Source organism: Terrapene carolina, unplaced genomic scaffold (assembly GCF_002925995.2).
Source record: "Terrapene carolina triunguis isolate 2854851 unplaced genomic scaffold, T_m_triunguis-2.0 Scaffold194, whole genome shotgun sequence".
NCBI classification, from domain to species: Eukaryota; Metazoa; Chordata; order Testudines; family Emydidae; genus Terrapene; species Terrapene triunguis.
Window position 1 is genome coordinate 7,780,184 of NW_020664545.1, and position 15,277 is coordinate 7,795,460.

A 15,277-nucleotide genomic window follows, 5' to 3' on the forward strand; every position below is an offset into this window, starting at 1 on the left:
CCCCCCCCCCCCCCCCCCCTTCCTTCTCTTCTATCTTGGCCTGACGGTGTTGTAATCTTGTTCTAGCTGCTTCAGGAAGTCCTGTGGGGTAAGAGACTGAGCAGCAGGGCTGGGGGAGGGAGATGTGATGGAGGAAGTTGCACACATCTGCAGTTCCCCGAGTGAAGGTACTGGTGGCCCCACATTGCTGTGAGAAAGAGAGAGATTGGAGTTGCTTGTGCTTTCTCCCGGCCTTTGGAGATCCAGGTAAGTAAGTGCCAGTCAACAACAGCCTTTGTGTGTTGCCTGGATTGTTCCTCTTCTGTCTTCCTTAATCCTAACAGCTTCCTCACAGCTGAAAGCGTGATGGATTGCAGGACAGACCTGAGCCCTTCGAGCCCCTTATTCCCAGCCTGCTGTGTTCTTTGTTTTCCCTCCTCCTCCGACTATGTGGTAGGTGACCAGCAATGACCCAAGAGCCTAAGGCAGTTGATTGTAGTTGTCTTGTGCAGTAAGTGGACTTAATGTTTCTGCAACATCTTTTTTTTTAAAGTCCTTCTCCTGAAGCGTTTACAAATCGCTCCGCTACTGCAATCATCCAAGCTCATCCCTTGAATTTGTAAGACTATTCCATGCCATGAAGAGGGACTGTTTTTTCTGTGTGGGGGATTGAGAGCTTGAAAGACAGTAGCTGGGAAATCAACCTACTCCAATCGGGCACTGCCTATTGGGCACTGCGGACAAATTATGCAAAGAGTCTCCACCTTATTCCTTTCAGCTGCCCCTTACCTTATACTTACCTCCTATATTGCTGAAGCCAGGTTTAATGCACCTTACTGCATCTGTATCTCAAAGGTAGCTGCTGACAGATGTTAAATGAATTGCACCTGGACGTGAATGGTATTTGGGGATTCGGTGTGAGTGTTGCTAATACTCCATTAGAATGGGACTGACCACTAGAGCTGGTTGGGAAAGGAATTCTTTCCCTGTGAAAAATGGAAAAAAAAAATTTTTGTCCCTCTTCTCCCCCCCCCCCACCCCGGGTTTTCTGCAATGTGGAAAATGTTCTGGTGTTAAGGGCCAGAACATTGTTTTTAAAATAATATTTCCCCCCCCAGTTTTTGGTTTTGACAAATACCCGGGGGGGGGCGGGTCAGAAAAATTACAGTTTTAATCAAAAGCCACTTTGTCCCCCCAAAATGTTTTGACGGAAAACGTTCTAGCATTTCCCTTGATCACTGCAGAGTGTGTTATATTAGTGTCAAGTAGAGGTGCAACTGTGTGGGTCCCAGGATATTCGAGACACAGGGTGCGTGAGGTAATGAAAGATCTTGAACGATTACAGCCCCCACCTTGTCTCTAATGTTTAGTGTCAAGGGAGCCAGGGCTGGAAGCGTTGAGCCCTTGGATCGCTTTTTCACCACTGAGCCATGTTGAAACAGTATTGCCACATTCTGGAGTGTTGTGTTGCTCTGTGAGGCAGAACCCGCAGCTCTGCATTATTTACAACACTGCAGTGGTTTATAAGGTGGTGGCTAGAAGACAAACAAATTCTAGGGCAAGGGGTGGGTGGTGGTGGGGTCCTGGAGCCCTGGTAGGGGGAGGAGTCTTGTTACACAGCTGGAAAAATGAAGTACACCAGAAATACACCAAAAAATAAAGTATGCTGAAATACACCAGAAAATTCTCATGGAGTTCACTGAAAACATCTTTACCAGCTTCTAACCTTCAGCAAGCCCCCTTCATGCGATGGTGCCAGCAGCTATGTTTAGCACTCACCGTTTTGTTCTCCATTAACAGTGTAGCACTGCAGTGCCTTAAACAGCCCCTCTTTTCCACCCCAGAGCTAGCTGCATTTTAGAGGTGGAAAAGAGGATTCCTTTGCTGTAGCCCTTCAACTATTTCTAGGCTGTTAAGTAGGATGCTATTGTCCAATACACTTAACATTTTGTAGAATTCTACCTCCGCTCTAACTTTAAGGCCGCTCTGACTTACGCAGTTGCTTGACAGCCCACACTTGGCTTCAGCTACCCCTTGCAACCCTAACTATGGAACGACTGGCCCCGCTGTACAATAGCGGGTGAAAACATTTAGGATCTTTCCAGCTGAGATGCAATGATTCCATTGATTGGGATGGATTGGCCAGTACCCTATGCCCCATATAGTTATTTACCCCAGGGGCAAGTGTGTATCCACTCTACCATTCATTCATTGTACACCTGCTTGGCCTTGGGGTAAATGATTGCAGAGGGGACAGGGAAATGGAGAATCTGGTCCACAAAGGAGGTGCTAAGGAGTAGTGCATGCTGTTTCCCCCCTCCTACAGCAATGCTTTCCTAGAACGAGGGGGTCAAAACAATTCAGCAAGTGCTAGCTTCCTGAAGTGATGGAGCTAGGGCATCCCTGACCAGCCCAACCCTGTATGCTCTCTGGGAGGAAATGGGAGAGGACATCAACTTGTTCCGGTGAAGCTGACACAGGAGTAAGGGGCTCTTTGGGGATGGTCTTCTATCCGCAGTCACAGCTGGATTCTAGCTGTCACAGGCTTCCCAGTGCGAGGCATTGTGCCTCAGTTTCCCCTCTGTAAAATGGGGTTTACTGATATTGCGACAAAGTCTAGAGGCCCCAGTTAGGGAGCAGGCAGGGAGCTGTATGCAGGATGGTTTTGCAGCTTCTTTGGGTGCTTAAGTGCTTAGAGGGAGGAGACTGTCAGATCTACCTCCCATTAACCCTAGGCATTAGACAAACCTTCCAACAGTCGTCCTGAGCTGAGTCCTAGCGGGTAGGGCCCTGGGCTTAGAACCGAAGGCTCAATCCATCACGCACAGCTCTGTGTTCACCCACGCCTTGCACTAAACCTCACTGCAAAGCAACAGCCTTCTCTCGCCTTCCCCCGGTTTCTCTGACCTTATCCATCACACATGCTATTTCTGCCTCCGATCATGCTGCTCACAAACGGCTCTACTTATCAGCGCTGCGGGCGGACGTGTGACAGTGTGCAGCAGCCCCAGCCCAGGGAGGGAGGGGAGGTGCTCTACTGTTTAAAAATGTTGCAGACACATTTTCTCCCAGCACTAATTTTCAACCAGGGCTTTGGGCTGGGCTGGACTCTGACTTTCTGGCCAATCGGAAAACCAGCTTCCTAGAGATGTTTGTCCACGATGCTTCTAAGCTCTTGCTCAGGAGGAGGTTTGGAAAAATTAGATTTTTTTTTTCTCAAATCGGTAAATGTCAGTAGATTTCATCACACATGCACAAACTGACCAAAAAATCCCACTGCTGATAACTGAAACTGACAGGCAACGTAGCTTGATAACTTCTCAGAGTTTGATGTAAGGCTCTTGACTTTTTGTATAGTTTGACAGGTGACGTTGCCAACGGGTGTTTTAACAGTTTACGAAGCTTTCACTTGTTGAATGTCAGCACCGACTGTTAAATAAATATTGCCTGACCCCCTCCCCCAATTTCCTGCAACTGTGAAGATAAAAATGGTTTTAAGTGTTTTCCCCCTATCATTTTGCACAACCATGAAAACTTGATTTTTAAGCTTTTTTTTAAATCAATTTAGCTGTTGAAATTATAAAAAAATATAAATTGAGTTGTACCACTCGCCTTGTGACGTTTGCCAGTTAGCAGCATCCAGCCTTGAGCTAAATACTTAGGGGACACACACTGAACCCCCAACCTCTTTGTAACCAACAGAGCTGGAGGGCTGGAGGCAGGTCTCTGCCCCAAGAAGTGTAGGGAGCGTCTAGCCACTGCAGCGGGGAGACTCGTGTTAGCTCAAGCTGATCTAGCGTTAAGAACAGTTCTGTGGATGGTGTAGCTCTGCAAAGCCACCTGAGCTTGGATCCCAGTGGGCAAACAGGGTGGCTAGCCCGAACTGCTGCCCACGCCACATGTCTGCACCCGTTCGCTCAAGCTAAGCGAGCGTGAGTCCGTCTGCTCGGCCTGGGAATCGTGCAGTATAGACGTACCCTTAGAGTTCAGCCAGAGAGGCTGATCCAAGCCTGAGGCGGAGCAGAACCAAGGTCATTGCTGGAAGGCGTCACAGAAACAGCCCGGAGTGGAAGGTGAGGGAGCTGCACACGAGGGAGGCAGCGCCGAGGCCGAGGGGCTGTTTGTGAAAGAAGGGGCGAAGATGAGAATGATGCACTGGAGTAGTGATGTGTATTGATGAGAAGGCAGACTGTACAGAAATGAGAAGGGATGGAATGGATAAGACAGAGTCGGGGCCAAAACCACTTGGGGGAAGAAAGCTACCAGAGGGGGTTCCCCTGGGCTAGTCACTGCCGTGTGCTAAAGCCCCCAGGATCTGATCTGGATATGGAGAGGGAGAGAAACCTTTGTAATGCTTTTAATTAAATAAAATACTGCTGGGAATTGTGTGATTATGGGAGACTTTAACTTCCCCGATACAGAGTGGAGGACAAGTGCTACTAATAATAGAAGGGCCCAGATGTTCCTGGATGTATGTGACCGCTTTCTTCACCAAATAGGCGCTGAACCAACAAGAGGTGGAGCCATTTAGATTTGGCTTTGGTGAGCAGTGAGGACTTCAGAGAAGAGCGGGTTGTAGGGGACAACCTGGGCTTGAGTGATCATGAGCTAATTCTGTTTAAATTAAATGGAAGGATAAACAAAAAGAACTCTGCAACTAGGGGCCTTGATTTCAAAGGGGCAAACTTTAAAAAACGAAGGGAATGAGGGAAGCGGACTGGACTGAAGAACTCAAGGATCAGAAGGTGGAGGTGGCTCGGAATTACTTTAAATCAAAGCTGCAGAAGCTCTCTGAAGCCTGCGTCCCAAGCAAGGGGGAAATATTTGTAGGGAAGAGTTGCAGACCAAGCTGGATGAGCAAGCATCTCAAACAGGTGATTGGAGAACGCCTACAAGGAATGGAAGATGGGAGGGATGAGCAAGGAAAGGTCAGAGAGTGTAGGAATGCAGTGAGAACTGCCAAAAGCCAAGCGAAGTTGGACCTTGCAAAGGGAATTAAAGCCAATAGCGAAAGGTTCCATAGCCATATAAATAAAAGGAAAGAAGTGGGCCCACTAACCACTGAGGAGGGAGGAGTTATTTAAGTTAAGCGCCCATGTGGACACAAGAACAAATGAATAGAAACTGGCCACCAACAAGTTTAGGCTTGAAATTAAACAGTTTCTAACCATCAGAGGAGTGAAGTTCTGGAGCAAAACCCTAACTGACTTCCAGAAAAGTTGATGGAGGGGATGGGATGGTGGGGCAGCCCACGATGGCATGTAGGTGATCTGCGACGGCGAGCAGCAAAGATCTCCAAGGGCTGGGGCTGGGACACTAGATGGAGAGAGCTCTGAGTTACTCCAGAGAATTCTTTTCCTGGTGTTTGGCTGGTGGGTCTCGCCCACATGCTCAGGGTCTAACTGATCACCATAGTTGGGGTCAGGAAGGAACTTTCCCCCAGGTCAGATTGGCAGAGACCCTGGGGGTTTTTTTTGCCTTACATAAGAACGGCCATACTGGGTTAGACCAAAGGTCCATCTAGCCCAGTATCCTGTCTACCGACAGTGGTCAATGCCAGGTGCCTCAGAGGAGTGAACCTAACAGGTAATGATCAAGCGATCTCTCTCCTGCTGTCCATCATCACCCCCTGACAAACAGAGGCTAGGGACACCATTCCTTACCCATCCTGGCTAATAGCCATTAATGGACTTAACCTCCATGAATTTATCCAGTTCTCTTTTTTTGCCTTCCTCTGCAGCATGGGGCGCTGGTCACTTGCAGGTTTAAACTAGTGTCAATGGTGGATTCTCTCTAACTTGAAGTCTTTAAACCATGATTTGAGGACGTCAGTAACTCAGACCGAGGTCGGAGGGTCTATTTCAGGAGCGGGTGGGTGAGGTTCTGTGGCCTGCAATGGGCCGGAGGTCAGAGTAGAGAATCATGATGGTCCCTTCTGACCTCAAAGTCTAGGGGGTCAGTTAGGAAAGAGCAGAGTGGGGGGCAGAACCTCCCTGTGAGTGGGGAAAGAGGGTCCCCGAGGTTCCTACCTGCTCCCAGCCTGTTCGAGCCCCTCTGGGTCTTAGCCCCTGCTCCCACTTCTCCGGGTCCCACTGTTGCCTCTGCGCCCCTCCCCCCAGCTGTGCCCAAGTTTACATGGGAGCTGAGCCCCCAGGCAGCTCACCCTCTGCCCCAACTGCTTCCACCGCCCCTGGGCTGCAGCAGCAGCAGCAGCCCTGCCTGGCTGGGAGAGTCCTATTTCCTGTTGATCTCAGGCGTTGACACCAGTGGGCTGTCCTGGTGTTCACGCAAATGGGGTTAGCCTGGGGGAGAACTGCCAGGCTGGATCAGACCCATGGGCCAGCCGGTCCAGTCTCCCAGCTCTGACCATGGCCAGCATCGGACATTTCAAGGGAAGGTGCAAAAAAACTCGGCTGGAGGCCAATGTGCAATAATCTGCCCCACCCTGACAATCTCATCCTCATCCCTAATACAGAGCAGTTTGAGCCCTGACGCCTGAGCGTTTCTCTCCCTTCTGCTTCTGTTAGCATTAACTAGAGCCACTGGTTACGCACAGAGAAGGCCAAGCCCTCCTTGAACCTTGCTAAATTCTTGGCTGCAAAACGGTGACGCCCCCCTGGGGCGCGGGGCACACGCCGGCAGCATGTTGCAATAGCCCCGCACTACTGGCAGGGAGGAAGCCGCAGGCTGAGTCATTTCCAAGCGGCAAAGGTTGGGTGTTTTGTCCTCACGCAGAGATGCTGCTGGCTGACGCATCCGTTAGGTTGATCAGAGTGACGATATGATCGGTGAGAGCCGGCCGTGCGCTCAGCCCTGAAGAAAGCCAAGGTGCAAATGCAGTCCCTGGCCTGGGGAACCTAGCGTGCTAGCTGACAGTGCGGGCGGCACCCAATGCTGGACAGACACACAGGGCCCGGGACGCAGAGCCGGAAAGCCAGATCTTCACATTGCTGCTGTGTTTTATTTTCTAAACCTCGTTGAATACAGTGGGAGGAAGGAGGAGGGTGGGCAGTGTGCAACCAGTGACCTTGCAGCTGGTGGTGGGGAAAGGGGCCCAGCTGATAGCTCTGAGCCTGGATTCGTGTATGCAATACAGGGCTCGGCAGGACCAGCTGACAGCCCCAGGCCAGACCTGGCGCTTGGGCTCCGTCCTCGGCCTCCCAGCTGAGGCCGAGAACGAAGAAATCACGGGCAATGGCTGATCTTTGAGGTGTAACCAGCTAGAAACTGGACTGAGAGCCACCCACTGATTCCTAGTAGCCACCCCGCAGCTGTTTGGGTGACGGCACATTTCAGCTCTGGGCTGGATTGGAGCTGCCAGGGAGAGCGAGGTCTTTGATATGAATTTCCTAGGGCTCTATGCTGGGAGGTTTCCCCATCAAGTTGCCGTCAATGGTGGGGAGGGGACATCATAGGCTGAGTTACAATTGGGAACTGAGGACAAGCTGCGCTTCTTGGCTCCTGTCCCCCTCCGCGCCCCGGCTCGGTGAGATGCCAAGAGCAGCCAGGATTAAACTCTAACAGGTGCGTTTTAACCCACCCAGCCTGAGAGAGATGCAGCTGCCAGTGCTGGTGGGGTCCCTTGTGGTCCTGCTGGGGGCGTCCCGGGCACTGGACCCTGCCCTGGAGGAAGGCTGGCGAGGATGGAAGACCTTCCACGCTAAGGAGTATCCTGAAGTAAGTACTGCGGCCCCAGTGACTCTTCGTGGCTTGGCCACTGTGACCGTCGCGTCGGCTGTCCCCCGGCTCGCTCCATCTCCTTCGCTCCCTGGGAGCGGGATTTCCTCGCTCGGCTGCATTTGAACCAAACCGAGTGGCTAGAGCCCGAGCTTCGAGGATTTGGGGGTAGGGGAGAGGGAAGTAGCGAGCAAGGCCTTCTCGCAATCCAGCGCTTCCAGCCCCAGCTGCCTGAGAGCGAGCAGCACCCACCGGGCCGTGCGAAGCGGCCGGGGCACGGCCAGGCTCGACTTCCCGGAGAGCCGTGGTGGCTTGGTTGTAGGACCTGGCTGTCACCTCGCTGGGGTCTGATGGGGGATGGGGTGAGCCCCAATGGCTGTAGGGGTTTGGCTGCTCCTCCACCCTCTGGGAAGCCTCAGGGCTCCCCCAGCTCCTGTGGGGTTTCAGCCACTCTTAGGCTGGATTTTGGCACATCTGCTCCCCGCTGGAAATAGGGAGATTCGGGGGTTAATGGAGCTGGGAGAAGGAGGGGTAGTCTTAGGGGGTGCCCTATTTAGCCAGGCCTGGGAGAGGAGGGGGACATGTGCTCTGCCCCCGTACTTCCGCCCCTGCAAGCAGCTGTGGTGCATGGAGAATCAGGGAGGATTGGGAGCAGGCAGGAAAGCTACCAGCTCTCAAACGTTTGAGGCAAAATGTTTGCTGCTTTCTCTTACCCTCGCTGCTCCGCCCTCCCCAGCCTCGCGGCCTGTGCTCACCGGCTGCACAGAGCCTGCCCAGGCGAGCCGAGCTCCTGGCCGGCTCGCGGGTGCCCGGATTCCCACGCGTCGCCCCCCTCAATGGAACCCAGGCCAGGCTGGGGCCAACCACGGCTCCCGTCACTGCCTGCCCGCTGGACGTTTGCTTGCAGGGCGCGGGGGCCATGGCCAAGTGTAACCAAGCTGTCGCTCCGTCCCCTGGCAGGAGGCGGAAGCTTTCCGCAGGACGGTCTGGGAGAAGAACCTGCGGCGGATCGAGCGCCACAACCTGGAGGAGTCTCTGGGGAAGCACAGCTACCGCCTGGAAATGAACCACTTCGGGGACCTGGTAACCTGCCCCCCGGCGCGGATCCTGGCACTTGGTTGCAGGGCGAGGCACCCGTGGGACCAAACCCGAAGCCTCCTCCCTGGTTTCTCCCCCTGCCTCACATGACTCCCCACTTCTCGCTGGGCCCGGCAGATCCCAGCTCCCAGCCCACCCGTGACTCCGCTCCCCTCGCCCCATCCACCTCCATACCACTGCTGCCCCCACTCACGTCAGGGCCCCGCTGTTTTATAACTTTCCCTCCTTCGGCACCTGCCTCTTCATTGGCCTCCTAGCTGCCGTTGGTGCAAGAGCCTCCTCCTACGCAGCTCCCCAGCCTCCCCGTGGGGCTGCCTCCCCCTCTCTCAACATCATCAGCTGTCTGATCTGTCTGTATCCTCAGGGGTTGGGGGCCAGGGCCAGGGCTGAGAATGCAGCTCCTCTGTTAGCCAGGAGTTCTCGGTCGCGTGCTCTCCGGATTTAAAATTTTCCTTCCCCTCCAGACAGACGAAGAGTTTAACCAGCTTCTGAATGGTTTCCTAGCCGAGTGGCATGGTGGGAAGGTGCCTCTCTTCCAGGAATTGGCTGCTCGGGAGACTCCCACGGAGGTGGACTGGCGCGCAAAGGGTTACGTCACCCCCGTGAAAAACCAGGTGGGTGCCGGTGCAGAGAGCTCCCTGCTTGGGGCCTAACCCCTCAGCCAGCCATGGAAACCTCCCAGCCCCGGAGCTCCCCGTCACTGGCCCCCAGAGCCTGGGTCAAGGCAACCCTCAGGCGGGCCTGGCTGCCTGTCCGAACAGCGTCGCTGCCTGTGGTTTCCTGGATGATGGATGGAGGGGCCCTTGGCTGCCCCTCTGGAATGTGCTCAGCCCGGGGCCTAGAGGACGGCCTGGCAGGTGGGGTGGCAGTGGCTAACCTGCGTGGAATTGGTAGGCCCTTGGCCTGTCCTGGTTTCCATGAAGCCCCATGGAATGGGCCTTTGCCCCCCTGGGGCCCTGCCTCTGCCTCCCCAAGGGCCTTTGCCTGGAGCTTGAGCCTGATCCAGACCCTGCCGTGCAGGAGTTGGGTTCACTTCGGCCACGTGCCCCGCCGCGCCGGGGCGGGAGCCGGGATCGCTAAAAGCAGGCGGTGGTGGGAATCTCTTCCCCCGTCTAACAGCAACCGCCAGAGGGAGCAAGCCCCAGAGGCGAGGGTCCCCGTTGCAAATCCCCAACCCCCAGCTCTGCCACGGGACGGAGGGACAGCCAGAGCACCCCAGCTGCTCTCTTCTGCTGCTCCGGTTCCCCGGCCTCGCGTTGGGGCTCGGACTCCTTTCCCGCCGCTTTCCAGCGAGCAAGAGCTTGTAAGGCCCTGACGATTATCTAAGCCGCCCGCCTGCCTGCATCACACAGCCCAGGGAACCTCCCGCTGGGATTCTTGCACCGAGCCCAGCAGCTCCCGGTTGAGCTAGAACGGTGGTTCTCAACCCGCGGCCCAATCAGCACACGGCCGCGGCCCATGGGACGTCCTCCAGGGCATACGGGTAAATAGGTTGAGAACGTCTGAGCTCGAACCTGTCCCCCACCTACCTGCCTTGCTTTCTGCAGGGCCACTGCGGGTCCTGCTGGGCTTTCAGTGCCACGGGAGCCCTGGAGGGCTTGGTCTTCAAGAAGACGGGCAAACTGGTGTCGCTGAGCGAGCAGAACCTCATGGACTGCTCGAGGAGGCTGGGGAACAACGGGTGCCATGGGGGCTTCATCACTCGGGCCTTCCAGTACGTGCGGGACAACAAGGGCATCAACTCGGAGCTCAACTACCCCTACTTGGAGAGGGTAACGTAGGCGAGCGTGGCCTCCTGGGGCGGGCGGCTGCTTCTCCAGGGAGCAGTGCCCGAGCTCCCGTTCCATCTCCTTTCTCTGCAGGACGAATTCAGCTGCCATTACAACCCCCAGGACAACGCTGCCAACTGCACCTCTCTCATGCAGATCCAGCCGGGCAACGAGACAGTTCTGGAGCAGGCGGTGGCCACTGTCGGCCCGGTCTCCGTTGCCGTGGATGCCAGCACCTTCCACTTCCACTTCTACAAGTCAGGTACCAAACGTCCCAGAGAGTCTATGGCCAGAAGGGATCACTGGGATAATCTAACCCAGTGGTTTTCAACCTTTTCTCATTTGCGGACCCCATACCTTTTGAATGGAAGGGCGGACCCCTTTGGAAATCGGAGGCATTGTCGGCAGACTCCCAGGAGTCCACCGGCCACAGGTTGGAAGCTACTGATCTAGTCTGATGTCTTGCATAATGCAGGCCGTAGGACTTGCCTGAATTAGTTGCTAGAGCACAGAGGTGCAGACTTTACAATGTGCCAGGGGGTACTTGCCCCACCCTGGCTCTGCCCCAAGCTCTGCCCTCACTCCGCCTCCTCCCCCAAGGCCCCCCCCGCTTCTTCCTGCCCCGTCCTTGCTCCTCCCTCCTCCCCCCCAGAGCCTCCTGCACGCTGTGAAACAGTGGATTGCGGCGGGCAGGAGGCGCTGCGGGGAGGGGGAGGTTCTGATAGGGGGGCTGCCGGTGGGTGCTCAGCACCCACCATTTTCCCCCCGTGGGTGCTCCAGCCCCAGAGCACCCACAGAGTCAGCACCTCTGCTTCAGCAGATCTTTTAGGAAACCTTGATTTAAAAATTGCCCAGGAGGGAGAATCCACCGTGAGTTCCAATGGTTAATTACCCTCACTGTGAAAAGTCTGCCCCTTATTTCCAGTCTGAATTTGTTTAGCTTCAACTTCCAGCCATTCGATCACGTTACGCCTTTGTCTGCTAGACTAAAGAGCCCATTCTCAAATATTTATTCCCCCTGGAGGTACTTAGAGACTGGTAAGTCACCCCTTAGCCTTCACTTGAAGCTAAATAGAATTGAGCTCCTCGCTTGAGTCAATCACTATGGGGCATGTTTTCTGAGCGACATAGTTATACCAACCTAACCCCCGGGTCTATTCAGCACTACCGCGACAGGAGGCCTTCTCCCGTCAACAGAGCTACCGCTTCTCAGGGAGGTGGAGTACCAACCCCGAGGGGAGAAACTCTCCCATTGACATAGGGAGCATCTTCGCTAAGCGCTACAGCCGGAGACAAGCCCAGATTCTTTGATCGTCACGATGGCTCTGCTCTGAGCCCTCTCCAATTTATCGACGTCCTTCTGTGCAGACCAGAACAGGACACGGGATTCCAGCACTTTGGCTCGGGGCTTTTTCACTGCGCTGTCCGGGCTCCCATCCGGAATGACTGGGTCTGTCGCTTAGTTTCATCTCACCTCCCGGGGGGCACTTGATTACCTCCTTCCCCAGCTGGGCCTGCTATCTGACAGCCTGCAGGGACCAAGCAGGGCCGCTCCGGGTGGCTTCAATCCAATGCCCTGGGGGAGTTTTTCCTTCCAATCCGCTGGGACCTCCCTCCAGGGTCTGCTTCTGCTCCGAGAGGGAGAGACCCGCAGCAGCTCATCTCACTCCGGCTTTGCTCTCCCCCCAGGAGTCTTCACCGACAGCCAGTGCAGCCAAACAGTGAACCACGCGATGCTGGCCGTGGGCTACGGCACATCCCAGGAGAATGGGAAGAGCGCCCCCTACTGGCTCCTAAAGAACAGGTGAGGGGGAATAGCCAGGCGAGAGAGCTCTCCCCGAGACACCCTTGGCACACTCACCTCTGTCGCCTTCTGGCGGCATCCAAAGCTGCCTCCAACCCATGCCCTCTGTGAAAATGCACCCCCCCACTTCCTCCCCAGCCCCCAACTGTATGTGTACACACATCAAGGGGGTTCCAAAGAGGATGGATCTAGACTGTTCTCAGTGGTGGCAGATGACAGAACAAGGAGCAATGGTCTCAAGTTGCAGTGGGGGAGGTTTAGGTTGGATAGTAGGAAACACTATTTCACTAGGAGGGTGGTGAAGCACTGGAACAGGTTACCTAGGGAGGTGGTGGAATCTCCTTCCTTAGAGGTTTTTAAGGCCCGGCTTGACAAAGCCCTGGCTGGGATGACTTAGTTGGGGATTGGTCCTGCTTTGAGCAGGGGGTTGGACTAGATGACCACCTGAGGTCCCTTCCAACCCTGAGATTCTATGATTCTATGATCAAAACATGCCCCGCCCCCAAGATGTGCACCCTCCCCTCAGATTGCATGTGCACACACATGTAAACTCCCCCCCTTACCCCTCCTGCAGGACACTCTGTGCCAACTCAATCCTGCCCCCCAGCATGCAGGTGCCCACGTGTGAACTCACAACCCTTCACCCTGCTCCCCGACCGTACGCATTCCCATGGCCTCAGGATGGGCACTCGCGCAAACTTGCACCCCCCCACCCCGGAGATCTGTCTCGCTCCGGGCCTGTCTTTGGATTTTTGCCTTCTCAAAATGAAAGGGCTAAGCAGCTGTCAGGAGCCAGGCGTACGTGGACTGAGCGCTGGGCACTGCCTCAGTGCCACATGGCTACTTTCCCTACCCTCTCCCTGGCGGCTCCTGAAATGAGAAGGCCAAACGTGCTAGTTGACGGAGGGGTATTCTGGAGAAATGGCTTAGCTGAGGCTGCCAGATTTATTCCATTTGTGATCGAAGGCAGAAGGGACGTGCCAATGCACAGCATCCCGCTGCAGAGAACAAGCGTTTGGTGCCTTCATTGGATGGTCTGGAGAACCTGAGATCAGCCAGTGGACAGCTGGTTAGGCAGATGCTCAAAGCATCCTTGAAGCTGGCCTCTAGCACAGTGGTTTTTAAACTCTTTTTCTGGGGACCCAGTTGAAGAAAATTGTTGATGCCCGTGACCCAAAGGAGCTGGGGATGAGGGGTTTGGGGTGTGGGAGGGGCTCGGGGCTGGGGCAGAGGGTTTGGCTGCGGGGGGGGGGGCTGGGAATGAGGGGTTCAGAGTGTGGGAGGGGGCTCTGGGCTGAGGCAGGGGGTTGGGGTGCAGGGTGGGAGGTCAGGGCTCTGGGCTGGGGGTGCAGGCTCTGGGATGGGGCCAGGGATGAGGGGCTTGGGGTGCAGGAGGGGGCTCTGGTTTTGGGGGAGGATCAGGGCTGGGGATTGGGGTGCATGAGGGGGTCTGGGCTCTGGGTGCAGGCTCTGGGATGGGGCCAGGGATGAGGGGCTTGGGGTACAGGAAGGGGCTCTGGGTTTAGGGTGGAGCTTAAGGCAGGGGCAGGGGATTGGGGCGTGGCGTTGGGGCACGGGCTTACCTCGGGCGGCTCGCGGGCAGCGGCACAGTGGGGGTGCAAAGGCAGACTTCTCGGTCAATGGCAGTGTGGAGCCGGTGCTCGGGGCGGGGGCAGCGCGTGCAGCCCCATTGCCCCCCCACCTAGGAGCCGGACCTGCTGCTGTCCGCTTCCGGGGCGCAGTGTGGTGTCAGAACAGGTAGGGACTAGCCTGCCTTAGCCGGGAGCACTGCAGATGGGACTTTTACCAGCCCGGTCGGCGGTGCTGACCAGAGCCACCGCGACCCAGTGCCCGCAGTGTGAAAACCACTGGTCTAGCATATTGGGACAACTTCTTTCTCATTATAATGTTCAAACGCCCTTCAGTTCCCACAGAGATTCTCTCATGCTCTCTTCACTTTATCTTCCCGCAGCTGGTCTGAGCTATGGGGCGAAAAAGGTTACATCCGGCTGGCGAAAGGAGCCAACAATCACTGTGGTGTGGCCAATCAAGCAAGCTATCCCGTCTTGTAGCCAGTGCTGGGTTTTCCTCCTGCCCTGGGCCTGCATGGCAGAAGGCCTCACATACTGCGTGGGGTTTTTTCCTTCCCACAGTCTAAATGACTTGATCTTCGTCTTCAGCATGGAGATTCTTTTTGCTCCTGGCAGTGATTTCTGGGCTGTTTCTTAGCTGCGATTTACATGGGTTTAGAAGCGATTAAAAGTTGTGCAGCAAATTGCTCTTGCAAGCCTGGGTAAGTCCTGTTCTGGTCACGCCGCAGCATCGCTGAATGAGGCTTAGTGGCCTGTCCGACGTATTCATAAAATAAAGAATGTTTTCCTCTCAGTGTGAAAACCAGTCTCCTTGTGGGTTTGAAAGATGATTAAAAATGCTTCTCCGTAGGAGCTTTCTATACACCTTACAAGTTCCCTTAGCTGTTAGATCCCATTTTCCTCTTTAGCTAAAGCCCAAAAGCCCGTGGAGACCGTGCCAAACCGGCTGCCAACAAAACCACGAAGATGATGACGGGAAGGTGTAGAAGTGCCTGTAATCTGAGTCTGTATTATTAAAGCACTGCCTCTGTGCAGGCACGATCTAAGACCGCAGAGCTCACTGTCCTGAAGATATGTATTTACAACCAAACAGGAACAACAAGGCAAGAAGCCATATAAATAGCTCCCGTTACATTTGCTCCCCAGGCCCTCTTTATTCGGATATGATGATGCCAGGGAGAAAGAAAGTGATTAGAACCCCCATCAAATTCTCTATATCATTTTTCATTTTATTTTTGGGGGGAATTTTGTGTGGTTTCATTTTCTCCAGCCAGAGGAGGGTCAGATGCTGGTTCCAGTGGAGTAGGAAGCCGGGGTGGGGGGAGTTTGCAATGCAAACCCACCCCATACTCTTTGGC

At 54.9% G+C, this 15,277-nt stretch overlaps 1 protein-coding gene across 1 annotated transcript; it reads left to right on the top strand.

The window, feature by feature from the left end:
* Window positions 1–138: 138 nt before the first annotated feature.
* On the top strand, window positions 139–14,674 carry LOC112122785 (cathepsin L1-like). Its single transcript, XM_026654957.1, has 8 exons — window positions 139–246; window positions 7,524–7,656; window positions 8,617–8,739; window positions 9,219–9,368; window positions 10,302–10,526; window positions 10,617–10,785; window positions 12,213–12,327; window positions 14,300–14,674. The coding sequence occupies exons 2-8, from the start codon at window positions 7,534–7,536 to the stop codon at window positions 14,397–14,399; spliced, it is 1,005 nt and encodes a 334-aa protein (XP_026510742.1). The 5' UTR covers window positions 139–246; window positions 7,524–7,533; the 3' UTR covers window positions 14,400–14,674.
* Window positions 14,675–15,277: the final 603 nt, after the last annotated feature.

What these genes read in the sequence shown, in the direction of transcription:
- LOC112122785 (XM_026654957.1), top strand. Translation starts at nt 7,534, where the DNA reads ATGCAGCTGCCAGTGCTGGTGGGGTCCCTTGTGGTCCTGCTGGGGGCG. An exon ending in ACGCTAAGGAGTATCCTGAA is followed by an intron (nt 7,657 to 8,616) that starts GTAAGTACTGCG and finishes GTCCCCTGGCAG; the next exon opens with GAGGCGGAAGCTTTCCGCAG. An exon ending in CTTCCACTTCTACAAGTCAG is followed by an intron (nt 10,786 to 12,212) that starts GTACCAAACGTC and finishes CTCTCCCCCCAG; the next exon opens with GAGTCTTCACCGACAGCCAG.